Raw genomic sequence first — 26767 nt, 5'->3', positions numbered from 1 at the left:
GCCTATTTATTGTGATAGCTAGTCATTGGTCAATTTTAATGCAAATCTGGTACACCCCTGTACAAGTACAGTGTACACCCCATCTGAGTGGTACACCCTTTTAAAATTTTGGTACACCCGAGGGTCAGGGATATCTAGAAGTTCTAGAAATCCCTGTCCTGTAGGAAACACCCGGTTGAAGAGCACTGGGCTATAATACACATACAGAAACACAACGCTAATGAAATACACTGAGATAATAAAGTGGGTCCTTTTGTCGACGAAGAATCGGTTGCTCGAGTTTTATTATAGTCGATTCGAGAACCTTTAAATGAAACAGAGAACGTCCTCGAGCAATAATTGAAAATCTGCTATCGTTATACGATTTTGCACACTCGGGATGAGTAACATAGTAGTGTAGCCTACATTTGTACAATACGTTAATGTAGTCAGGGGGAGTTGAGGGGGTCCATGCAGCGGGAATATCGAGATATTTTCGAACGTCACGGTGCCAATCTGCTATCATTGTGTTTTAGAAAACTAATGTACTTCGTCCCTGCAGTTCAGCAAGCACGTACACTGTAAGGTTGTTCACTCGAAGCAGAACCTTTCCAGTATTTGCACCATACCCCTGGGATAGAGGCTTTAGTGTGACTAATCACCATTGAGCCATAAATCGCACGAACGGGACGCTTTAGAGAAGTGGGAGAAATTCGATAATAAAGTAATCATCGTTACAGTAAGATGTATATCTGTTTCCCTCGATCTTATGTTCTGTATACTATTGTTTCTTCTTGCTGTTTCATGGGTGCACTGTTCCTCCACTTGATGAATGAGACGAATGCGTTACCCGTGTACCTCGCAATACGACAGACGATCAACAAATGCACTAACGAGCAACGATTCGGCGTCGGTTGAGGACAACGATGACACAGCACATATTACTACGAAAGAATCCGTCGATAGTCTTCGATGTTTACATCATCAGTGTCAACAGAGCAAGAAATTGCAAGCTTAGTGGAATTTCATTGAGCGTGGGTTAGTTTGGTAATGATTAACCTTGTGAAACATATAACCCATCAGTTACAGCGGACAGAGGCTGTAGTATGACTAAGCAACAGTGGGCAGCAATCCTACGTACGCAACAATTGTAGAAGATGGGGAAATTCGATAATAAAGTGGTGATCATTACTGGTAAGATATACATCTGTTTTACTACATCTTTCGGGTCTGTACTTCTCTACCTATTCAATGAAATTTCTGTAATATTGTCAAATTCGTTGCTTTTTAAGTGTCGGTGAACCGACATGTTGCCGTCAATTTTGAATATTGATCAATTTTGACCATGGCATCATTGCCACTTACGCCGTGTTATTGGTCCCTGTATCGTCCGCAGAATGGTTGTGACCAAAATGATCAGCACTGAGAATAAGACAAAAAAGTACACAAGTAAAATGGAAGGACAATCTTATGAATATCGACATTGTAGTTTTATACGACATTGCCCTTCAAAACAAGGACAACTTTTATGAATAAGGACGGTATGGCTCACTGAAGACAAGTTTTGTTTTTCATTTCAAGTCTGCTATCCACGTCGATTTTCACATTAGTATGTATTTCTCGAAAGGTGCTTCCAGTGGAATAGGGGAGGCGACCGCAATCGACTTTGCAAAAGAAGGTGCAAAACTGGTTATAACCGGTAGAAACAAGGAACGATTAAGTGATGCAGCTAAGAAATGTAAAGCCGCAGGAGCTGAAGTATGGGATTCAGTTTGATATATGAGTATAATCAATAAGCTGGCTCTGCTAACTCGACATTCTTGCAAAGGTTCATCAATTCATTGGAGAGCTCGCCGAATTCAGGAATCTAGAGGTCCTGATCAAGGAATCGGTTGCGAAATATGGAGGCATTGACATACTCATTAATAATGCTGGCTTCGGTGATATGAAACCGATTGAGCACGTAAGCTATTATCAAGTTGCAAAATAAATAGAAATCTGAAATATGTGCAATGGTCCCAAACAAACAAACGATTCCGTTTCTTATGCCACGGCGCTATCCACCAGACAGTACTATGCTGAAAAAGGACGATATGTTGTCGAGCCCAAGTCCATTTTATACATATCAGCGCGCTACGGTGTATCATCTTGTAAATAGGATATTCTTTCGTATGCGGCGTCCCAAATGTAAAAATAACAACATCTCATATTTCGACATTTTCGTATGTTTGGTTTCGCACTGACCACTATACATAGAGAACTGCTTGTTGGTCGTATCCGTAGAATAATTTTCCGTAAGTTTGCTTGCAGTGAATTGGGAATAATATTCATGTTTAAAAATATTTGTTCACAAAAATGAAGTGCATAGGCAACTATTTATATACCAGTATATGTTTCCCACAATGAGCTGTGTAGCATTACTATTGAAATTGACTCAACATCTGGGTACTTCGATACGATCCACTAAATTTAATCCGGCATTGGCAAAGTTTGTACTTATCAATGTCACATACGACTCAATACCGTATGAAGAACGATTGAGTTTTTTCAGGCTTTGAACAATGTGGTAAGAGGTGAAATTAGTCTGCGATCCAACTCCACCTAGTGTACATTACTACACGCAATGTGATGTTTGCCATAATTTTTGAACCAAGCAAAAAAATCGCACTAACCTCGTATCTGAAAGAAGGCATCCGTATCTGCACCTTACTCTATTGATTTTAACCCCATGATCAGCTCATAAGAACGCTAGGTCAAATCGATCAAATCGAGTTGAACATATTGGTTTACAAACAATGCTGTAGTCCGCATTCGCGTATGTCGTATTCGTTTGAAGTGGCATATCGAATCCAATCATAGCTGATGAATTCGAATCTTGGAGGCGTCCAATTTTTTAAAGAATATCTTGCGCGGGTCGAATCATTTGCGGTGTTAGGAGAAATCATCTCACGTGCCCGGATTTGTAGACCGCTAATGTGGCCTATAGGAAAATGTTACTATCAGCATATAAAGATCTGCTCTTCTCACAGATTGATGTTGAAACATATGAAAAATTATTCCATGCGAACGTGAGAGCTCCTGTATTTCTGTGCAAATACGCTCTACCTTATCTGAAGAAATCGAAAGGTTTGTAAACAGAGATGTCCAATTTGAACATTAACATTGATATGTATGATATGTATCGATATTATCCCTTGGACACGTTACAAGGCATATCATACATTACTGACCCGTTAGCTCAAAACGTTTCCCCATCTCTCTATATCAATTTCATTCTAACCCAATGGTTAAAATCATTCCAGGTTGCATCGTCAATGTTTCGTCTAGTGCTGCTCTCAAAGCTATGCCTAACGGTGTGCCTTATAGTATGACCAAGGTGGCATTAGACCATTTCACAAGAGGATTTTCTTCAGGTACATAAATTGCTTTCATTTTCACCAAGTCACACAAAATGTGCTACAAATATTTTTGGTTTTACAGAATGCGCCCCATTTGGAGTCAGAGTGAACAGCATCAAGTGAGAATTTATGAGCTTTGTGAATATCTTATCAAATCTATGTACTAATATATATACTAGGGATGGTGTGAACCTCGCAAAGGTTCAGGTTCGTGTGAAAGCGAACGTTCTTGAAAGGTTCTGTGTGAACGCGAACGTTAACCTCATATTGGTAATTTCAACCCTACATATCAGTGAAGTGATTCTACACGATACCTAGCGACGACTCGGGCCATATTATAATGCCACAATGCTGAAGTACATACTGACTTTTAAACGTCGCCAAATGTATCAACTGGGGCAATCAAATCATATTATAATCCCAATCTTTTGTCGCTTTACCAACAATTTCGACGAGGACTTGCAAGAGAATATAAGCTTACACCTTAACTGTCTAGGCCAGACCGGACAATGCATTCGGCGTCTGAGTGTAGCTACGCGGATATGAGCAGAGTGTAAAACGGTTTTCTATACTTGCTACCTATATTACCATAGTAACAAATTAAGTAGCTCACACCCCAGTCGCACGGATTTGATTTTTGTGATACAAGAAACATATGAAATCAAGATGATGCCCGTACGCTTGCTAGATAATTTCCATCAGACAACGATATCAATTTCATTGATTGCTTGAAATAAGCATCATTTGCTGAATACCTACAGGTAACGTATTTCGCTCTTGATGTTTGTGATTGCGGGTCAAGCTCACGACAGAGAGTCATTAAATAGTAACAAACGGAAAGCTGGATATTTCGAGTAGGGATGGTGTGAACGTGAGGTTCACGTTCGCGTTCTGTGTGTGAACCTCGGAAATTTAGAGGTTCGCGTTCACAACAGAACCTTGGTAGGTTCTGCACTGTGAACCTTTTGGTAAATTGTGATTTTGACTCCATTATAGGATCTTTGGCTCAAATTTATTGCATTTCAACTGCGGGCCACTCAATGCATGGTGCTGGCAGCATAAAAAAATCAACACTAAACGAGCATGCACCATGCACCTCGACAACCTTAAAAGTTTCACTTGCTTTGTTGCAAAAATTTTCCCGGAATATCCATCATCATCATCATTGGTTTATTAGCAATTTTATCAGTTCAATACACCACAAAATGCGATACAATGAAAAGACAGGAAGATGTCGAAGCGACAAGGAGTAGTCTATGGAATCTGACACCCACCTTGGCCTAGGCGATGTAAAGAGGAGGCATGCACACTGAATGAAAGTAAAGAAGCTTTCCGTTTGTGAATATTTAGTGACTCTCTGCTGTGAGCTTGACCCGCAATCACACAACATCACGAGCGATATACGTAGTCAGCGAATGATGCTTATTCAACCAATCAATGATATCGTCTTCTGATGTAAAAAATCGAACGGTCGTACGGGGTCAATCTTGACTTCATATCTTTACTGTATCATTAAAACCAAATCCGTGCGATTAAGGTGCTTGCTACTGCTGCATAACTTGTTGTTGTTTGTGGTATCCGTAGCGAGTATAGAAACCCGTTGTACACTCTGCTCAATATCAATGTAGCAATACTCACACTCCGAACACATTGTCCGGTCTGGCTAAGACCGTTAAGGCGTAAGCTTATATTCCTTGGTAAGTCCTCGTCGAAATTGTTGGCAAAGCGACGGAATGTACTGATTTTATGCAATTATTATATCCTATGATTACCGCGGTTGACACATTTAGCGACGTTTAAAACGCCGATATGTACTTCAGCATTGTGGCATTATGTGGGCCGAATCTTCGCTAGGTATCGTGTAGGCTACATCAATATAGGGCTAGGCTATCACTTCATTGAAAGATAGGGTTGGAATTAGCAATATGACGTTACGTGACGTCACGAGGTTCACGTTCGTGTTCACACAGAACCTTTCAAAAAGGTTCACGTTCACACGAACCTGAACCTTTCAGAGGTTCACACCATCCCTAATTTCGAGCCAACTTCTGTAACAAAGCAAGTAAATTTTTTGAGATTGACAAGGTGCATTCTCGTTTAGTGTTGAATTTCATACTGCCCGCGCCATGCATAGAGTCGCCCGCAGTTGAAATGCAGTCGATTTCAACCAAAAATGTTATGATGACGTAACAATTGTGATATACGAAAAAGGTTCACAGTGCAGAACCTACCAAGGTTCGTTTGTGAACGTGAACCTCTACATTTCTGAGGTTCACACACAGAACGCGAACGTGGACCTCACACCATCCCTAATATCTACATTCCTTTCATAGTAGATTGATAGGTTTACATTTCATATAGCTCATATTTACATTGTAGGATCCGCAGTAATGGCAGTAATCACTCGTATAACGAGTCGACCTCTTTTCAGCCCGGCCGTCGTTGTGACCCGTTTTGCGGACAACCTCAAAGATATTACGGACGAAATGAAGAAGGATGCCTTCAAAATGTATGAAAAGAAACAGCCTCTAGGGTTTATAAACCCCCACCAGATTTCGGAGGGGATTATCTTTCTCTGCACGAGCGAGATGACCACCGGAGTAACTCTTCCAATAGATGGGGGTTTGCTTCATAGCAGCTAATCGTCTTAGACCAAGCGGGGAGAAGTGAAAAAGATGCGCCGCAGTACCACTACATATAGTTTTATTCCCATTTTTCGCTTGTTATAAAATAAACGGGGATTCAGCATCGATACACACTGCAAAGATTCTCTCTATGTTTTTGACTTACGTATCTTTGAGGAATTGTAGATCGAGTGGTAAAACAAGGAAGAATGCAGGATTGCCATCGTCATGGTCCCAAAGCATAGAACCACGAAAAATTAGATTATAGCATCAGAAGACGACGTATTTAGTGGGGATAGTGGGAACCCCTGGAAGGCTCGGGTTCGTGGACACGAACAGGTATGTGAACACAAACCTATGACGTCATATTGCTAATTTCTACCCTGCATTTCCGTAAACCGTAAAGTGATGTATTAATGTAGAATTGTACACGTTACCTATAGTGACGACTCACGCCACATTATGCCACAACGCTGAAGTAGCCGCTCACTTTTTAAGCATCGCCAAATGCATCAACTGAAACGATGAAATGCTGTAAGAATTCCACATAATCAATATCTTCCGTCGATTTTCCAAATATCAATTTCGTTGATGTCAATAATTGATTGGTTGATTAAGCACGATTAGCTGACTATACCTACGTGTAACGTATGTCGTTCTTGCCATGGCGTGATTGCCGGCGAAAGTTCACTGCAAAGAGACACTAAATACGCAGTACTCCAAACGGATAGCTGCTGAATATTTCGAGGAAACTTTTAACAAAGCACATAATTATTAAAACTGTCAAGGTGCATGCTCGTTAATTTATAAAATTTCTCTTAATGCTGCCATGCGGAGAGAGGTCCGAAGTTGAAATGCAAAGAAGGTCAAACAAACATGTTATAATGACGTGAAAAACGTAACTTATGAAAGAGGTTCACAGTATAGAACCTATACCAAGGATCGTTTGCAAACGCGAACCTCTAAATTTCTGAGGATCACATATACAGAACGCGAACCTCCAAATTTCTGAGGATCACATACAGAACGCGAACGTGAACTTCACGTTCACACTATCCCTAGTTTTTAAATATATACTTCGTATACAAGCCGTGTCATATCTAGGCTTGCATTTAAAACAAAATTCAATTTAAAAATTATGTTTAAAACATGTGGCCTTGTTTAAACATGTTTTTGTTATTGTTTTTTGTTTGTTTTTAGCTATGGCATCGCGAATCTTTAATTGTGACGTCACAGTCGATTGTCATTGACAATTGAAAATATAGGGCAAATATTGCTTCTTCGATGAAAAGGAGTTCCGTTGTGCAGCATTTTTACGGTCATGGGTCATCATCATCAGAACACCCATTCCGTGCCAATGATGTATACCTAATTGCTATAACTATGTTGAACCAACGACGATTTCGAGTATTCCAGCCATCTCCATATCGTATAAGTCGACTATATTGGGTGTAAATCGTTTATTTTTTTAAAACACTGATTAAAACATGTTTTAAACAAAGTGCTCTAACACTGTTTGTTTTAAATGCAACCCTATAGTCATATCACATTAGATACGTTTTGAATTGATCATTACTACACACTTCTTGTGTTTTTTGGTATCAATGTGATTTAAGATGGCGGTTTTTTCCGTGGCCGAGAGGCGTCACAATTGCAGATATCGCTGCAGTATGCGAAACACTCGCCTTCAAGCTTCATGTAATAACTTTGAATTTCCTCCCAAATTCGTCCCGAATTTTAGCCTTGCTCATTCCAACTTCAGATATACTGATGTGAGATTATCAGAAAAAAAAACTAAATGTGCAATGTATTTCAGATAAATTTAATAATCGTTTATGTGGTCGAGATATTTTTTAAGGAAAAAGTTGTACAACGCCCTTATGAAGTAAAATAATATCAAGGATTATAAAATTATTTTAAATCCGTCGCGTTACAGCGTTACATCTCGGCAGAGATGGTCAGTAACGAAGTTCTTAGAACGATGTTCTTTTCGAAGTACTTCAATTAGATTTTTGCCTATATGCGCTACTTCTTCAAAACTACTTCTACTTCTGCTCGACAGTTTTCAGTAATTTTGACAAAACTAAGGCTAGAATACTTACGTTACTCACGCTACTAGTACTGCTATACTTGGGTACCGGCGGTGATTACTTTGACCAATGACCACCTCTGCATATCGCATATCGTTAGCTCCACTCTGCAAACGAACAAGAAGAGTCTTAAAATGGTACATATAGTTTTAAGGCCTTGTTTCACAGTTCGCACCATCAATAAATTGGGAAACGCGGAAAACGCGACGCTCGCCGACACATTCAAACGTCAGACAGAAAGTCAACGACTCAGCACATGGTACCCAGGAGGACCGTAACAGCCGCACCCCAAACTCTCTAATTGGGGGGGCGCGAGCTCGAAGGGGCCCAAAATTATTTCGTGAATTAACATAAATTATAGAGCAGAGGTGTCTGACATACGGCCCGGTCCCGCCACTCGATTTTATCCGGGCTTCAAAGCAATTCTGAGTAGCTTGAAAATGACTTGTATTATCCAGCGCATTTGTCACAAATGTTGACATTTGTTGTAGGAAATACTTTCTGGTCAATGTGCTTATATGGGTCACATTATTAACACCCGACTGCGACGTTGCGGTTTCACTCTGGTCACCATTAGAAACAAGTAGCTCACATTGAAGCCCAATATCCCGAAGGCAAAAAAAGTACACACTGAGTTCAGAGTTTTATTTATGCAAGATTGAATCAAAAAGTAGCTATTTAGGCCCTATAGAAGCGAAAACACTAATGCGGAACCGTTATAGGCGGGTTACATGCATAATAATATATCAGTTTCACAAAAATATAAATCAAATTTCGGTGGTCGCACTGTTGTGTTACTTCCGAATTAAAAGGTCCCCGGCCTTCAGACAAACACGAATCGCGATTGACATATTAATAACATAAATTCAAATGTCTGCGTTTACAGGTAAGTCCACCCAAACCCCTCCTCCCTTATCGTCATATCACAAGATACAACCATAATGCCAGCTTCCCAACGGATAGTTTGGTGTCATAGAAGGTTATGACTGTTAATGAAAGAATTCTCAAATATGAGATTAGGACTATACGCAGAACAATACCCTTCAGATGCTTTCACGCCCCCAGTTTGAGAACCACTGCAATAGAGCATAGCTGCAGTTTTAGCGGTTCATGACTATACCAATCATCGTATTTACCAATTCCCTTGTTCGCGAATAAATGTGTTGGTATAAATAAAAGAACCCTATTCAAGTGAAGAACAAGGGCATGAGTTAACATTTTGAAATATTTGACTGGTCCGGCCGGCGAGCGATCTCAAGGTTCGAATCCGGCCCGCGACGCAATTTGAGTTCGACAGCCCAGTTCTAAAGTATTTTTTCTGAAAACTTATGCAACTTTTTCTAAAAATTTTCGCGTTATGGGCGCGATTTAATGTTGCCAAATATCTTGATTATTAGGTACCCTTTCCCCAAGAAAAAATACGCATGATTTATAGAAATGGGCATTTCGGCATCGGCCATTACCGTGCCACAACACACCAAGACATAGATGTTTTAGGCCATGTAACATGCGACTCCGAGAAGTGTGCCAGAACGATCAGCAGCGAGAAAAACTTAGCCGAAAAGGACTGCCCTTATGCTGACTGAAAACTTCGATATACATTGATATATGTTTAATTTTTCATAGGGGCCTTAATGTCTGGCGCCAAATGTTCCTGCCCTGGCAATCTGAAACCCATAAGGAAAATGTCATCCCGCATAGAAAAATTATTTGCCAGTGAAGAAATAACAATTTGAAATCGTGCGCGTCTTTTAGCTTAGTACGTTTAGGCGATTTCAATAGCTTTTGACATAGCAGACTGGAGGTCACGAAATAACATCATGTAACGAAGTCACTATACCAACGGGTCCGCCTGAATATGTTTATTATTATTTACGGTCCCTACGTTTTCCAAGACACCTCACTCAGCTCTACTGGTAAATCTGATTACGTGAGCAGAGAGAGGATAAAAGAGGGATAGAAATAGCCTATATATGCAATTACCAATCATATTGACCGAATCAATCATGAAATATAGAAAATTTTCGCGCCTGGCGCGTTTTGGCGATATAAACCGACTCCCTCCTAAACAGTACAACAAATCTCCCTGATAAGTAGCAGTTGAAACAGATAGCGTGATGGGGGGGTCTGGTGGAGAAGCCCCAATAAAGTTTGGTTTATCACCCTATGGGTACCCAAGATCAGTGTTTTGGGGGCTGACGAAATGCTGTTTCGGTCTTGATGATACCTACATGAACAAGCAGGTCATAGCAAGGTATGACGTATAACGAAATATCGGTATGGAACATGGAAATGTACATTGGACAAAGATGGTGTGGTATGGATATTTCCAGGTATACTATAGGAAATTTGATTCCCACTTCCACAGTTTTGCAGTTTTGCCAGAACCTTCACAAAGATTCTACTCCAGTGATTCCCAACCGCGGCCCCGAGGGCCGCATGTGGCCCCCAGATAGCCTTCTTGCGGCCCCCACAAAATATTTAGAAATCGATTTACGATATAAAATAAAATTTGTATTTATAAAATACTCTTGCTTGGCTTGGAGTCTGGAATTTTTAATTAGGATTGCAGGAAAGTTGTGAGTAGACTGCTAACGTTACGTCACTGCTGTTTCGATGCAATGTGCCCTAACTTATCAGTTGAACGAACAGTAGCTATAGATATAGGTATTGATAACTAATCTACGGATAGATGTACAACACGTGACTGACGGTGGCGTATTGCTGCGATGCGTACTGCTCAGCCGGCTAAAAGCAGCATAATTGGTAGTCCTATAGCTCGCGACCCAAGCGTCCGAATAATTTGATATGTCTGGTCTTTATCGAAAGCTAGTGCAGCACTGATTCCAAAAATACGAATTGAAATCTCGCCAGGGCAATAAAACTACTCCAAAATAGCCGCCGAAGGTCGATCGTTCTAAACAGCGCGGCAACACAATGACCATAACGATGACCAATGGCGTCGAGTGATTGTTTGGAGCAATACCAATTTTCATATTTTGATGAATATTTTGGGTTCGTTTCATTGCCTTGGCCATATTTAAATTTATATTTTCTAAATCAATGCAACACTTGCTTTCGATTAAGACCAGACATATTAGACATATTAAATTTGGACGCTCGGATTACCAGTTATATAGGACAACCATAAGTATGCTGCTTTTACCGGGCTCAGCAGTCGGCAGCAGCTGTCCAGTTCTCCTCGATTTTACTCTATTTTGTGAACTTCTATTGATCTAAAGCAGTCACAAATTCTATAAAGCTGCAATAGGTTAATCAGTCATTCGGTCAAGTGGCTACGTGCTTTGATGCTTTATAATAGGGATACCATATTTTGCGAATCTAAAAAGAGGACACTTTTTAAAATTTTCAGACTGAAAAAATGATACATTTTCCCCACTTCGTGGTTGGTTGTCTAGAAAAAAAGGTCAACTTTCCGGAGCGTTTTACGTCAGTGATGATTTACTGTATCTCAGTCGATTTTGCCCCATATTTAACCAAAATTCTCAAAAAAGAGGACAAAATCTAAAAAAAAAGAGAACAAATCCTATTAAAAGAGAACGTATGGTAACCCTACTCTATACTTTTTGCTATACTTAATGAGTGTATTCGTGCGGCTCCAACCGTACTCTGAAATTCTAAATTTGGACCTGACACCGAAAAAGGTTGGGAACCACTGTTCTACTCGATTTGTAAAATCGATTGCAAACCGTTCGCTGACAGGTCTCTGTCCAATCTCAGATAGCGATGCAGACTCACCCATTATTAGTTGATGACTGAAAAAATGGTCAGCACCCCCGCCCAGACCTGCTCAAAGATCAGTGCCCTCGCCAACGTCACTCCCAGGTTGAAAACCATTGCTTTTGTGTGACAATATTTTGTCATGAAACCTTGCATATAGGGTTGCATTTAAAACAAATGAAATTTCGAAAAAAAAATTGTGTTTTTTCAAGTTGTAATATTATGCCATAATTGTGTGAATACTTTCCAAAAAACATGTTGTATGAGCCTACGGACGATTACACCCGATATAGCCAACGTATACGATATGGGATGGTGGCAACCCTCAAAATACTCGGCTCAACTTCTATAGTACGTAGACATTTCGTTAGAGGAGTTACAGTTACCCTATATTTTCAATTGTCAATGTCAACACATTGTCACGTCACAATTGAATATCCATGACTTGAAAAAGAATGGTTTTAACAAGAGCCTTGTTTTAAACATGTTTGTTTTAAATTGTTTTTTGTTTTAAATGCAACCCTGCTTGAATACCTTTTTGTACTAGTCCACCCCGTGCATATTTTGCACCCTTGGGCGTCCAGTGCACATAACAACAAATATACGAGCGACTCAGAGTTGTCCGGGGATACCGATGACACAGCACATTTCTAAGCGAATCATTCGATGGTATTCTATAACGGAATTGCAAGCTTAGTGGAATTTCGTTGACCGCAGATGCCAATGTTGCCAATGATTAACCTGCTAGAATATAATACCCTATAAACAACGGGTATGGAGACTTTAGTATGACTAAGCAAGAGTGAGCGACAACCATACGCACGTGACGACATATAGAAGATGGGGAAATTCGATAATAAAGTTGTGATCGTTACTGGTAAGATAAGATCTGTTTTCATACATCTTTAGGGTTTGCAGTTCCGTATCTCATTCAAGGAATTTTATATATATAGTCAAATTCGTTGGGTTCTAAGTGCCAGTGAACTATATATAATGCTGGTTTGTCATGGACATGGATCAAACGAAATGGACCCTCAGTTTCGGTCAGTCCTATAATCACGGCGTCGTCAGTTATTATTGTCCTCCCTGCAACTATTGTGACTTATTATGAGCATTCAGAATAACACAAAATAATTGCACAAGTAAAATCTAATAAATATGAACAATTGATCATTGTAGTTGTATACGACATTGTCATTCAAAACAACCCAACCGTGTCATAAGGTGTTCTTCAATTCAAACTTGCTGTGCACACCGAAATTAATAATAATCGTCATTGTCATGCTTCTCTATAGGCGCGTCTAGCGGAATAGGAGAAGCAACCGCAATCGACTTTGCAAAAGAAGGTGCAAAACTTGTTATAACCGGTAGAAACAAGGAGCGACTTAGCGATGCAGCAAAGAAATGTAAATCCGAAGGAGCTGAAGTATGAGATTCAGTTTTGTGTATGCTTATAATCAATAAGCTGGCTCCGTAAATCCGACTGTCTTGCAAAGGTTCATGAATTCATAGGAGAGCTCTCTGACTTCAAGAACGTACAGGCGCTGATCAAGGAATCGGTTGCGAAATATGGAGGCATTGACATACTCATTAATAATGCTGGTTTCGGTGATATGAAACCGATTGGGAAGGTAAAAAAAATAAATATAAATCCGAACGAGGTGGGACGGTCGCGACCAAACAGGCTATTTCATTGATACGGTGCTATCCACCACCGTATGCGACAGAACACATTGCGTGAAAAACGTTTTTCAGAAATCGCGAATTAGGGAAAGGTGAACGTGTGCACTGTACAATTAGTTTGCAATCTAATGCATCCTAGTGTGCCCACAATTAATGTGAAACTTATTAATGTTGTGATAATTATTGAACCAAACAAGGAATCCTACCAACCGCGTATCTGTCTGAAAGCTGGCAACCGCATGTAAGTAAGCCATGTTACATTGTTTTCCATCCTGATATCGACTTTCAAGAACCCGAGGAAAATCGATCAGATCAAAAAATGTTGAACGGATAGATTTACCAATAACTCCAGTCGGGTGCCTTTATTTTGTGCTAGGAAACTTATGAAAATTATGGAAACTTATGAAACTTATGAAAACTTATGAAACTTATGAAACTTATGAAACTTATGAAAACTTATGAAACTTATGAAAACTTAAGAAACTTATGAAAACTTATGAAAACTTATGAAACTTATCAAAACTTATAGAAACTTATGAATCTTATAGGAAATTATGAAACTTATGAAAACTTATGAAAACTTATGAAACTTATGAAAACTTATGAAAACTTATGAAACTTATGAAAACTTATGAAACTTATGAAAACTTATGAAACTTATGAAAACTTATGAAACTTATGAAAACTTATGAAACTTATCAAAACTTATAGAAACTTATGAATCTTATAGGAAATTATGAAACTTCTAAAACATGAGGTAAATTAATTCAGATTCGAAGTTTATTGTGAGACCATTGCCTCGGTATTCGATACCAAATAGGGATTTTTAAATCATGATTGCAATAATGGCAATCAAGATTTACATAGACCAGTGGTTGCCAAAATCTTCAACCTCGCGGCACCCTCTGTAAATGGAAAATAGTCAGCGGCACCCTAGCATTATTGACCTTTTTTGGCTAGCAGCACACTGTAAACTATCGGAAGATTTTACAGCGCCGATGTTCGATAGACACACGGAGGTGATCTCTGACGAAGCTATTTTACCTATTCGGTGACCGCGAGTAGGCATTGCCTTCTTGTAATATACTTAAAACCATGCGGTAACTAAGTGCCAGCACGCCTAATAAGAGAATGCTGGGGACTGTTCTGATTGCAATATGAATTTATAAACTTGAACATTGACGACGCTTCATTTCTTGGTGGTAATTAGGAAGGCAATGAGGTTTTGAAAACCGCATTGTCTCACAGGCGCCAGTATGTCTGCGATCAATCAACGCATCGTACAAAACTGGATTAACCCTTCTCGGCACGCGATACGTCTGGTAAACCGAGTTCGCGTGGATATTGGTTGTCGGCATGACAGAAATAATATTTTTACAAATAAACTTCACATCGAGACCGACGGATTATAATTTAGATCAGTGGTTCCCAAAGTTTTTCGGTGTCAGGGCCAAATTTAGAATTGCAGAGCACGGTCGGGGCCGCACGAATACCAGGGCAATTAAACGGACCCAGAATGCCATCAAAATATGATGATTGGTCGATGTGCGGTGATTCTATCTACAATTCTACATACAATTTTTAAAATCATAATCATTTGGAACGATAAGTAGCAACATATTCATACGTCACATATGAGTGTATCACGACTAGGGGTGGGCAAAATCGAGTATCTGAGTGACTCGATTCTGAATCACGTAAAATGTTTCGAGTCGAGTCGAGTATTCGAGTATCACTCATTATGACGTCATAACAAAATGTAGTATGCCAAAGATCAAATGAGTACCCTTTATACCACCACAAAGAATATATAATGCCTGTTATCCATCTCATTAAAGATAGTTTGGAATTTTTTCGACCATACGGGTTAATTGCACTTTGTGACAATGTTGTGGAATGATCATGACTTCGTAAATGTGTTATTTTCAGTAACGTTCGTATAGCTTTGTACTGTCTGGGATGCTGCGATGCGGTCATTCAAGGTTTCAAGGCTTCCACAGGCGAAAATGGTATCGAAACTATAATTGTCGTTGATAAATTAACTTGCAGTGGCGAAGAGTGTATAATTTTAGTACTCGAAAAAATCGACTTCTACTACTCGACTCGAATCATTGAAATTATTACTCAATTCAGATTCGAGAACTCGAATCATTATGCACAGCACTAATCACGACTTCGCGAGTATCTTCAATAATATCGCAAATCGAAAAGGTTGTCTTAAAGCATAGTTTAAGTTTATCTAAATACTTGAGTGGCATTGACGTCGACTATTATTTCCAAAGATACCAATTCAGCGTCAATCAGCAAACGCGACTGTGTCGCAATCTTCATATGCTAAATTGCTAACGCGTGACCCAATTTGATTGCCGCGCGGGGAAAGTTCAAGATTGCGCAATGTGCACAATATCTCAGATGCGCTGGTAGACGTCTCATTGTTTTGATGTACTCTCTGTTCTTCACAACAGATTAAATAAAAATGCTAACTCTCCGGACGAAGCCTTAATTCTTCCACAATTACGAACAATGTTTATGCAAATAGCAATGTTAATTTAGGAGAATACCAGATACTATGATTTCGACATAATTGTCTACTTGGAGCGAAATGCTGGTAATCTCTAATTTATTTCTGATATTTTTCAATGCTTTACAATTTTGAATCTAATCTACTTCTGGCTTTCCGGAAAATACTACTGAACTGTATAGTCCGAAACGAACCGAGGTTGCTGTACGGACATTTGCCATTCTTGTGCTTATGACAAATAGCTCTGACTTGTTATGTTATGAACTGAACTTATCTCAATTTCCACAACTGGTCGTGAAAATTTTCCGAGTTATCCTACTTCACACTGACAACGCCCACGGTTTTCACTTGGCATTCGAAATAAATTTAAGCAAAGTAAAGGTGAATGAGTCTAGTATAATTCACGGTAATAAATTTTCTTTCCAGTCAGGTTTATGGTATAAGATGAAGCGGGTGTATGCATACTGAATTCTCACCATTACGCTATGAAATAGGCTAAGTAGCATTGGCGTGCGGGATGCCATGCGTTCATATCAAACATCGACACAGCACATATGCGATGACAATAAGGTACGACATATCTGGACGGTTTCAACTAAAATTGATTGATTATTTATTGGCTTGTATTCATTATGTCATTGCGATTGTTGCTTTACAGTGTTCTTTTCAATTCTCTACTAGCTACTGACGATTACCCCTGACGTGTTTCAGCCGAAAATAATCGGGTTCATTTCAATAGGAAGATATTCTTAAATTGTATGTTGAACGGCTCTTCATCCAAGAGCTCTTTATCTTCATAAGTTTCCATAAGTTTCATAAGTTTTCATAAGTTTCATAAGTTTTCATAAGTTTCATAAGTCTCATAAGTTTTCATAAGTTTCATAAGTTTTCATAAGTTTCATAAGTTCCCATAAGTTTCATAAGTTTTCATAAGTTTCATAAGTTTCCTAGCACAAAATAAAGACACCCCTCCAGTCCGCATTCGGTTGTCGTGTGTAGCGTATTCGCTTGAAGTGGAATATCGGATCGCCAACAATATCATAGCTCATTCGTTCGGGTCTTGAAGCGTCAATATTTTATATTTTGAGATTTATATAAGGGTTTATGCCGTGCGCTTCAAAACACTTGGCTTGACATGATAAGTTATCTCGCGTGCCAGGCGTTACCGATCCTTGCTGTGGCGTATGCCAATATAGGAAAATTGTAGGCCTACTCTTCGCAAAATAAGATATGTTCTTCTCGCAGGTAGATGTCGACACATATGACAAACTATTCCATGTTAACGTGAGAGCTCCTGTGTTTTTGAGCAAATACGCGCTACCTTATTTGAAGAAATCGAAAGGTTTGTTTGTACTGACAGAGCCGTCCACATGGACAATATCAACATTTACAAACTGATATGTACGTCATATGTCCTTATATGCAGGTAGACTTTCACTGTGGCGGCGTCACAAAGCATGTTATGTGTTGTTGACCGAGTGACTAAATGGATTGTCCGTTAACTCTGTACAATGTCATTCTGTACCAATGGTTAAAATTATTTCAGGTTGCATCGTTAATGTTTCGTCCGTTGCTGCATTCAAAGCTACTGCTAACGCTGTGCCGTATGCTATGACCAAGGCGGCATTGGACCATTTCACAAGAGGATTTTCTTCGGGTAAATAAGTTGTTTTCGTGTTTCCTTGTCACACAAAATTTGCTATAAAGACTTCTGGTTTTGCAGAATGCGTCCCATTTGGAGTCAGAGTGAACAGCATCAAGTAAGGATATATATGATAGAGAATGAGTCTTGTGTATATTCAATTAGACCGGTACTAATATAACTATATCTTTGTCATAATACATAGCAGAGGTGGTCAAAGTATTGAGTGTTGCTAGTCAAGTAAAAATGGAAGTAGAATATGAAAGGTATCAAAAATACTAAAGTAAGTAGTTTCATAAGAATTGATTTGTTTGGTAGTTTTAGCAGTTACTTTTAGCAGTTAAATCGAGGTGACAACTGTCGAAATTGCAAGATGCATATTCGCGACTAATGACAGTACAAATACAGAGAATACATTCGAAAATATATTCAGTTGCCTTGAAAAAGAGGCTATTTTAGGCGGTTCTTATCACAATTTTAATCAAATAGTGATGCAAACTTATTCCGAATTACTTTGAAATCTACTTTCTTACCTACTTCGTCAAAAGTCATTCGTTTGCATAAAATATGTTCAAGTAATAGTGGAAGTATAGTGTAAAACAGAATCAATGGATACAGTGGAGCAAGTAGAGAAAGGCCTGCTTGAGTACTCTAAAAAAGTATGCCAATACTCAAGTATACTTCGCTATTAACCACCTCTGGTAGATGATACGGGTGCATTTCTTACAGATCCTATTCATATCGTATAGTGATGATTTTAATCACTCGTATAACGAGTCTACCTCTTTTTCAGTCCTGCTGTCGTTGAGACACGTTTTACTGACAACCTGGCAGATCTTTCGAACGAAATGAAAGAGAAACTCTTCAGAAGTTACAGAAAGATGCAGCCACTAGGGTTTATAAACTCCCACCAGATTTCGGAGGGGATACACTTTCTTTGCAAGAGCGAGATGACTACTGGCGTATCTCTTACTATAGATGGTGGTTTGCTTCACAGCAGTAAAATATAACTATAAAATGATAGTGGTTCGAGAACAAAGAAATGTGCTGCTGTGAATGTTGGATAGAAATGGGACAATCCTATCCAAGTCTTTCCGAAATGGATTAGGCAGCCTTCCCATTCGACTCAATACGAACAGAAATAGCGAAACGGACTGGATATAGAGGCGGCAGGACAGTTTATCAGTCCAAAATCAAACATTGGTGTATTTAATTGCAGCAAAGCAAGTGCGTCTATCCCATTATGCACTTACCATATTTGATAGTTGTGTTTTTTCTTTCTTTAGTGCGGTTTTGTTCTGTGCATTCTTTGATCTTTTACATTCCAATAATTCGGTCGGCGTACGCGGTGTCATACAAAAGCATATAAATATGGGGAGTTGTGCTATCAGTCATGAATTATTACAGTTAAAATCAGCCAATGGTGTAAATGGCCAATGCAGCGTAGGCCATAAATAACGAATCAAACGGAACCACTTTAAGATGTTTCGAATATTGTAGTACATATACACTCTCCCCTACCTCTCGATATTTTGCGCTCAAGATGAGGCAGAATATTTTGCAAAACGCATTTTTGAGTCTGTGAGCAACATATACGTGAAGTTTTCGATGACCCAGCACGATGTCAAGACCCGTCAAAAAAATGAAGGTATTTATTGGCCCCATTCGGTTGCAAATCGGAACGCGGCATTGATAGCGCGATTTTTTGCTATAGGATGTGATTTTCTGTAACATTATCGATTTTCATATACGAACATTACGAAGGTCATTTCGCGGGGATTCTATATTGGTACTCAGCTTGAAGGTAGAAATAGTGTGAATGACTGGACGTTTTGTTTGCGTGCGAACTCCGTATGCGAGCCCCGATTTTTCAGAGGTTCGCGCTAGAAAACGAACCATTTAATTTTGCGAATTAGCAAAATTCAGCATTAATCCCCAAGTTATATGTATATGCATGAACTCGTATGAATGATAATTATTCACATAAATACACCACAACGGCCTTGCAATCACTGACCAAATCCAGCCCCAAACTCTAGCATAATCTAAACCACGGGTCACCAGGTCGCCTGTAAGGGTCAGATTAGTCGCTCTTTGTGGGCGGAAGCATCACCATTCCCCTATCTCGCTCGGTAAGGAGCGGAAACCCTGCGCAATGATCTGAATGGCAAAGTGAAGAAATTCAATCAATCGTGGGTAAACGGTGGTAGTGTAGCCTATGGCGCATTAATCAGTATCAGTACTCATAAAGTAATTCCTGATTTCAAAAAAGTTGGTGACTCTGACCCCTTAAAACCGTAACCAAATCGAAACCTAGCCTTCTAGCTCAAAGGTTCTCAACCGCCGGTCCGTGACAAGATTCCAGCCGGCCCACCAAATATATTAGAATTACATGTCTAAATTCCAAAATGCAGGAAGTTGTACGTTTTTCCATTAATTATAGAAATAAAACATCAAAATTAAAATCGATTTAGCAGTTTGGAACGTATTTTTGTGCATGGTATCGTCATAGAGCAGTGGCTCCCAACCTTTTTTAGACACGCCCCCCTTTATGATAGTGAAAATTTTCGCGGCCCCCTTATCGTCATATCACAAAATTCAACCGGGATGCTAGCAACCTCAACAGATTGTTTGGTAGCATGGAAGGTTATGACTGTTGATGAGAGAATGATAAAATAAGAAATTTGGTCTATATATAGAGAAACACGCGTGGATTGGAGGTTAATCGCGAACAATTTTTTCAGTTGACCGCTTCTTCGTGCCACCTTCAGATGCTTTCACGCCCCCCTCCCCCCCCCCATCAATGGGGGCTCATAGAGAGTTCATGGCCTACTTTGGGCACGTCTCAATGGTGCAAGTGTTGTAAAAAACTGCTTAAGAGTAGCCTAGAACTCGTTTCGGACAACCTCTATGTGAAAGCTACGGCGACCTTTAAGCATACTTCGTAAAAATCAAGCAGTGCAATTAAGTGGCACTTGTCAGTATGATAGAGTCTATAGAAGACCGCAAAGTCGCGTTTCCATCAAACGATACTGATCAATCTCTGTCAGTGGTCTTTTAACAGGACTTCGCGCGTTTCGCCTATAGCAGAAATTTCAATTTGAACGCGTATGAATATCTAATACCAAGAAGGCACCATTCAATGAAGTTTACAATATTACATTTGAATTGTAAACATTTTTTGTAATTAGCTAGCTCACAATCTTGACGCCGACCTTGACGAGTTATGACTTGCGCTGCTTTGAAGTCATGAACTGTGACGTAACAGACGAAGCAAATATGTGCCAAGTCAGGCCCGACAGCTCGCGTGATATCAGGTATACTTTAAGACTGAGAGAGCTATAAAGAGAAATATTGACATCACCGAAACGGTTTCAGTTAGGCCTATAGTAAGGAACAGTGATGTTGGGCACAGGAGAATAGCTTATTTCGAACAACAACAACAACAACAATATTTTGAAACTGGAATCAATGTCAGCATTTCAGAATGCTTCATCAAGTCCAAAATCTCAAATCAGATCGCGGGTCGCAAAACATGAGCTAGAGGGCCGCATGCGGCCCGTGAGCCAGACTTGGACAACTAGATAATTCTAGTTGTCTAATTTCACTAAATTAGAGCAAAATGCCAGTAATTTAATTCTAATCTGATTTGTGAGATGTCTCTATGCTCTAATTCTAATTCTAATCTAATATGTGAAATGTTCGTATGCTCTAATTCTAATTCTAATCTAATTTTGTTCTAATCTAATTTAATGTTTTTTTCCGAAAATGCCTCTTTGTTCTCGGCATTTTGCAAGAATATCCTTCTCACTCAGGGAAATCCAGTGCCAATCGGCCTATCGGGGCATCGCTAGCCAGACATGTTACTAACTTGAAGATTATCTCATCCTAAAAATTGATCTCGTGGGCAAGCCGTAGGCGATTTTCTAAGCGTCTCGGCCTTTGCCGTGTATGGGCCATTGCACGTCAAGGCAATATACTCAAATGCTCATTCATATCAGCTGACTATACATCAGGGGTTGCCAACCTGCGACCGTAAGAGGGAATTTAAGCGGCCGTAGACACACAATTCAATTAGTATGTGTTGGAGGCCGTCGACATGCAATTTGAATTTGCGAATTGACTCCCGATTTCTTGAAAGAATTTAATTATTCTTGAAATTTTCTTCGCGCTGCGCGCGATTCAATGCGACTACATTTTTCGAATTTAATATAGTAGCACCCTTTGCAATCAGAGCCTCACAATACAGATGCGAACATCAGTGGAAAATGATGCGCCTCACTTGGAAATATCAACTCGGAATCGTGTGCTCCTCACTATACTAACAATCCTGATTGGAGGTCAAGAAATAACAGCATGCAACAAAGTGACTAATACCAATTGGCTCACCCGAAAATGCATCATATAATTTAAAACTTGCTCTAAATTTACGAGAACACCCCCACATCAACTCGTACCGGTGAATCTGATCACACGTAATGAGAAGGGATAAATGTTTGATGGTAATTTGTAAAACTACTAATATCAATGACGAAATTCGTTGGTGAATCTGAAATGTTTCGCGCTTCGCGCGACTATGAGCACTTCCTTCCTTAACATTACCGGTGACCACTTGCGATTTTGGTGCGCATAGTAAGACTATCAATAAATAGATAAGTCCGGATTTAACCAAAAATGGACATAGACACTTAAAACTGGGTATCTGGCGTCCAGCTCGTTCATAACGACTATGCCTTGGAATGCGGCCGTACGGTACCCGAGTAGTCGAAATGCTGCCGTGACTGGCAAAAAGGTTGGCCACCCCGGCTCTACATCGATGGAATGCTGTTGTCATCACCAAATCCGTTTCAGCTAGTGAGGAATATAGTGTTGTTGGGCGTAGGCGAATAGATTTGAAACAACTACAATAATTTGAAACTGAAATAAATTTTAGCATTTCACAATTCTTTACTTCGCGTTCGGATTCTTCCAAGATCGCAAATCGGATCGCCGGCCGCATTTGGCCCGCTTGTTGGCGACCCCTGCTATAGTGGAAAACGAGCCAAGCTTGGTGTACTTGTACTGTACAGCCGTTAACCATTCTCACGCTTATGGGAATGCACTGTGATTTGGTATGAACTGATTTTGCTGTATTTTTTACTTCTCATTCACGATTTCATTGAATTTCCAAGTTTTTGCGAATTCAGTAATTTTAATTCTAATTCTAATCTAATTTGGAAAATACTGTGTAGCTCTAATTCTAATTCTAAAAATTTTGAAAATATTGTTAGCTCTAATCCTAATTCTAATCTAATTTAGAAAAAACTATGTAGCTCTAATTCTAATTCTAATCTAATTTGAAAAAGCTGAAAATTTTCTAGTTGTCCAAGTCTGCCGTGAGCCGTGTGTTGTTGACCCCTGCTTTACGGGCTATATATGGCGATAGAGTAGCAGGATATTCACATCATTCAAATAAGCTACTAACCGCGGATTTCCCCATTACTTCCAGAAATTATATTGTTGATGTACAATGTTCTTTCCTATTCTCTACTAGTTGCTGAAGATTACCCCTGACGAGTGTCAGCCTAAAATAGTTGGGTTCATTTCAATATGAATATACTATTCAATTGCATATTGAAGTTCTGTACCTCCAAGAAACTCTAGAAATTATATGGTACACTATGGATTGCTCAGTGTGCCTGTTCCTGCTTATGTAGCAGTGATGAGCGGGTATTGATTTCTGAAAATCCCAATCTGTCCGACAGCTCGAGTCTCTGAGGAACTATCCGTCCGAATCCGAGCAATCGCAACCGAAAATCCATACGAATCCGAATAATGCTGCCCAGAATCCGGAAAATCCTAATTGAATAACTTTCCCAAAGAATCCCATTGCACATCTGAGCAATGTATACTGTATATGTCATTACAAAGGTTAGGGCTGGTTAGCTAGTTTATATTTGCTCGGGCCTTCGACAGAACAACTTTAGAATGCTACCAGTCCAATTTGAACTTGTTTACTATCAGGGTTTGGTTGCCGAGAGGACGATTTTTTGTTTTGACTTGAAATCAAAAGTCACGTATGGTCAGAACCAGTGACGTGCGGTCCAATGAGGCAGGTGAGGCAGTGCCTCACCTGTCGTCTGGGTATAAGTGAAAATCATGAAAACCCTTGATGAGTCGATGATTATTGATGTTTTACATCGATGTTTATAAATAACGAAATTTGAACAGTTTTTTCACGCAACATCATCAATTTGCGTAGTTATTATTCAGAAATACAGCGCGTAAGGAGAGGTGAGGCACGGGCGGGTCGTGCCTCACCTGCGACAATGCAATTCATCATAAATAGCTCGAAATTCATAATAACTGGTATCAATCAAATGCTATCGTCACACTGATTCCGAAAATTCAAATATTAACAGTGTCAGAGCACCAGAACCCCCCAAAATCGCCAGGGAAGGTGACATTCGGCTTTATTACAGACAATGCCATCGCAGAGAAACAATGGCCAGGTGAGGCACAAACGAATCAGCCTCGTGCACTATTTGCTAACAATTAGACAATCGAAGCGCAGTGAAACGCGCTATCGATTTCGGAATCCAACAGTCTTGTTGTAGGGATAATATAGTAGCGACGACCAATGCCAATGCGTAATGCGGAGCCAACACATTCCCTTAGCCTACTTATGTAGCTGTTATGTATTTTCCATCCATAGCTACGTTAAATTGTGGTATGTGATAGCCACTTGTATAGACTGCATTGTCGTTGTTTGTGTTGTTTATGCTGTGTTCGGCTGCAATAGCTATCGAGTATAGGCCTACAACCCTTAATTGTGGTATGTGACAGCTATACTTACATAGCCTGCGTTGTAGTTGTTTGTGGTCAGTGGTGCCACTCCTAGTGTTTTTACACTAGATGTAGTGTATTTTGACTTGACCTAGTGTCCTAGTGCATTTTCTTTCGAAATTCGGCAAATGTAATGATTTTTTACTGATAAAATATTTGTAAGCTATTTTCTTGTGCTTCGAATCATTTATACCGGTGCTTGAAGAGATAGTAATTATTATCCGTCTAAACTTGCCTATTTAGCACAATAGCGACCAGTTCTACATGTATTGTAGAATGTGGAATTGCAACGGCTATCAGTGTGCTGTGCAAAGAAAATGCTATCTATACCCGCTGCTGGGTTCCCTACTATTACCGAGAATGCTATTGCCGAGATGGACATTACCGAGAATGCTATTACCGAGAATGGACATTACCGAGGACGGACAATACCGAGAATGGACATTACCGAGAATGGACAATACCGAGAATGAACATTACCGAGAATGGACAATACCGAGAATGGACATTACCGAGAATGGACAATACCGAGGATGGACATTACCGAGAATGACATTACCGAGAATGCTATTACCGAGAACTGACATTACCGAGAATGCTATTACCGAGAATGGACATTACCGAGAACGGACAATACCGAGAATGGACATTACCGAGAATGGACAATACCGAGAATGGACATTAGCGAGAATGCTATTACCGAGAATGGACATTACCGAGAGTGCTATTACCGAGAACGGACATTACCGAGAATGGACATTACCGAAAATGGACATTACCGAGAACGGACTTTGCCGAGAATGGACATTACCGAGAATGTATATTACCATATCATCGTAACATATTTGATGGAACTGACAGTGTATGACTATGGTACCGAACAGTCAGTCAGTCAGGTTTAATAATATTTTCATCGTTTCAAAACGTCACAAGACTGCGATACGATGAAAAGATAGGAAGGTGTCGAAACAACTTGGAGTAGCCATTAAGATCAGACACCCACCTTAGCCTAGGCGAAGTAAATAAGAGGCATGCACACTGAATGAAAAGTAATGCAGAGAATATAAGACGCAAGCGACAAAATGGGGTGGCATGTGGCGGAGGGCGAGGTCGATGTTAGGTCGTGGTCCGGTAATCCTGAAGACTGGCTATAGTATTGATTTAGAAGAAATTGCTTGTATTTCGACTTGAATGCGGGCATGCTCGACGACTGTCGGATAGCCGGCGAGATGCTATGATGATATCGTCGGAAGCTTTTACGCGTTAATAGTATATTCGCGACCACCTATCTTTGAGGAAACATATTTTAGGCAGTCGTTCATATCAAATCACAGGCGCGGATTTTCAAGCCACGGCCACGCATTTTAAGAAATGCAGCTACAGAATTCGTTTTGAAATATTAAAAGTCTACCGATCGAATAACGACATAAAATCATGGTGATATTTCAGGAAAATACAGTTTTTCTGGTTTAGCACTCTACAGGTAATGTGTGCACAAGACTGATGACGGTTGCATGATAATTGACTTTACCTTGAGTCCATAAGGGCGAAGTTTCAGCCTAATGCTGGTGCCCGGCGTTTATCTTGATCTCCCAACGTCATACCATAAACACTCCTTGTAAGTGCACTTGGTGACATTTCACATATTAAATCGCTTCATTTTCAACGTGTTCTCGTAACACGTGTAGCAAAACAAATCTAGGTCATTGCGACACTGTCTGTCTAGCTACACCACTCATTTTTTTAACATACGTAAAACAATGATGGAAATTTCGAAGGTTTCGTAAAAACGGGTGTAAAAGTCGAAAATTGCGATTTTTCAAACGACTATTCCGAGCCCGACCGGTTCGGTTAGTCTGTACAGCAAATGGGGAGATCGCTTATCGCGTCGACACCCTCGGGTGGTCTCTCGGACGTGAGGTCGCCGAGCATTAGTGTGCCAAAGTGTATTGTCGGTAGTGTCCATTCTCGGTAATGGTCATTCTCGGTAATAGCATTCTCGGTAATGTCCATTCTCGGTAATGGTCAATCTCGGTAATAGCATTCTCGGTAATATACATTCTCGGTAATAGCGTTCTCGGTAATAGCGTTCTCGGTAATAGCCATTCTCGGTAATAGCCATTCGCGGTAATAGCATTCTCGGTAATGTCCATTCTCGGTAATGGTCATTCTCGGGAATAGTATTCTCGGTAATAGACATTCTCGGTAATAGTAATCTCGGTAATAGCCATTCTCGGTAATAGCCATTCTCGGTAATAGTATTC

At 39.8% G+C, this 26767-nt stretch overlaps 2 protein-coding genes across 2 annotated transcripts; both read left to right on the top strand.

The window, feature by feature from the left end:
* Positions 1-1043: 1043 nt before the first annotated feature.
* LOC145452200 (putative oxidoreductase TM_0325) lies at positions 1044-6133 on the top strand. The gene is made up of 7 exons (XM_080330425.1): positions 1044-1173; positions 1607-1737; positions 1808-1942; positions 3009-3105; positions 3282-3392; positions 3460-3496; positions 5809-6133. The coding sequence occupies exons 1-7, from the start codon at positions 1137-1139 to the stop codon at positions 6017-6019; spliced, it is 759 nt and encodes a 252-aa protein (XP_080186551.1). The 5' UTR covers positions 1044-1136; the 3' UTR covers positions 6020-6133.
* A 6391-nt stretch (positions 6134-12524) lies between these two features.
* On the top strand, positions 12525-18721 carry LOC145452199 (putative oxidoreductase SAUSA300_2422). The gene is made up of 7 exons (XM_080330424.1): positions 12525-12709; positions 13128-13258; positions 13329-13463; positions 17282-17378; positions 17583-17693; positions 17760-17796; positions 18472-18721. The coding sequence occupies exons 1-7, from the start codon at positions 12673-12675 to the stop codon at positions 18686-18688; spliced, it is 765 nt and encodes a 254-aa protein (XP_080186550.1). The 5' UTR covers positions 12525-12672; the 3' UTR covers positions 18689-18721.
* The last annotated feature ends 8046 nt before the right edge of the window (positions 18722-26767 follow it).

This window comes from Botryllus schlosseri, chromosome 12 (genome assembly GCF_051294905.1).
Source record: "Botryllus schlosseri isolate E-star chromosome 12, Bs_hap1, whole genome shotgun sequence".
NCBI classification, from domain to species: Eukaryota; Metazoa; Chordata; class Ascidiacea; order Stolidobranchia; family Styelidae; genus Botryllus; species Botryllus schlosseri.
The sequence above is the reverse complement of the archived record's forward strand: the minus strand, read 5'-3'. Positions and strand labels throughout refer to the sequence as shown.

Bases quoted from the DNA above. Each gene is read 5' to 3' on its own strand.
- LOC145452200 (XM_080330425.1), top strand. From the start codon at position 1,137: ATGGGGAAATTCGATAATAAAGTGGTGATCATTACTG. The intron at 1,174-1,606 runs GTAAGATATACA...ATTTCTCGAAAG, and splicing joins TAAAGTGGTGATCATTACTG to GTGCTTCCAGTGGAATAGGG. The intron at 1,738-1,807 runs GTATGGGATTCA...ATTCTTGCAAAG, and splicing joins GTAAAGCCGCAGGAGCTGAA to GTTCATCAATTCATTGGAGA.
- LOC145452199 (XM_080330424.1), top strand. From the start codon at position 12,673: ATGGGGAAATTCGATAATAAAGTTGTGATCGTTACTG. The intron at 12,710-13,127 runs GTAAGATAAGAT...GCTTCTCTATAG, and splicing joins TAAAGTTGTGATCGTTACTG to GCGCGTCTAGCGGAATAGGA. The intron at 17,797-18,471 runs GTAAGGATATAT...CCTCTTTTTCAG, and splicing joins GTCAGAGTGAACAGCATCAA to TCCTGCTGTCGTTGAGACAC.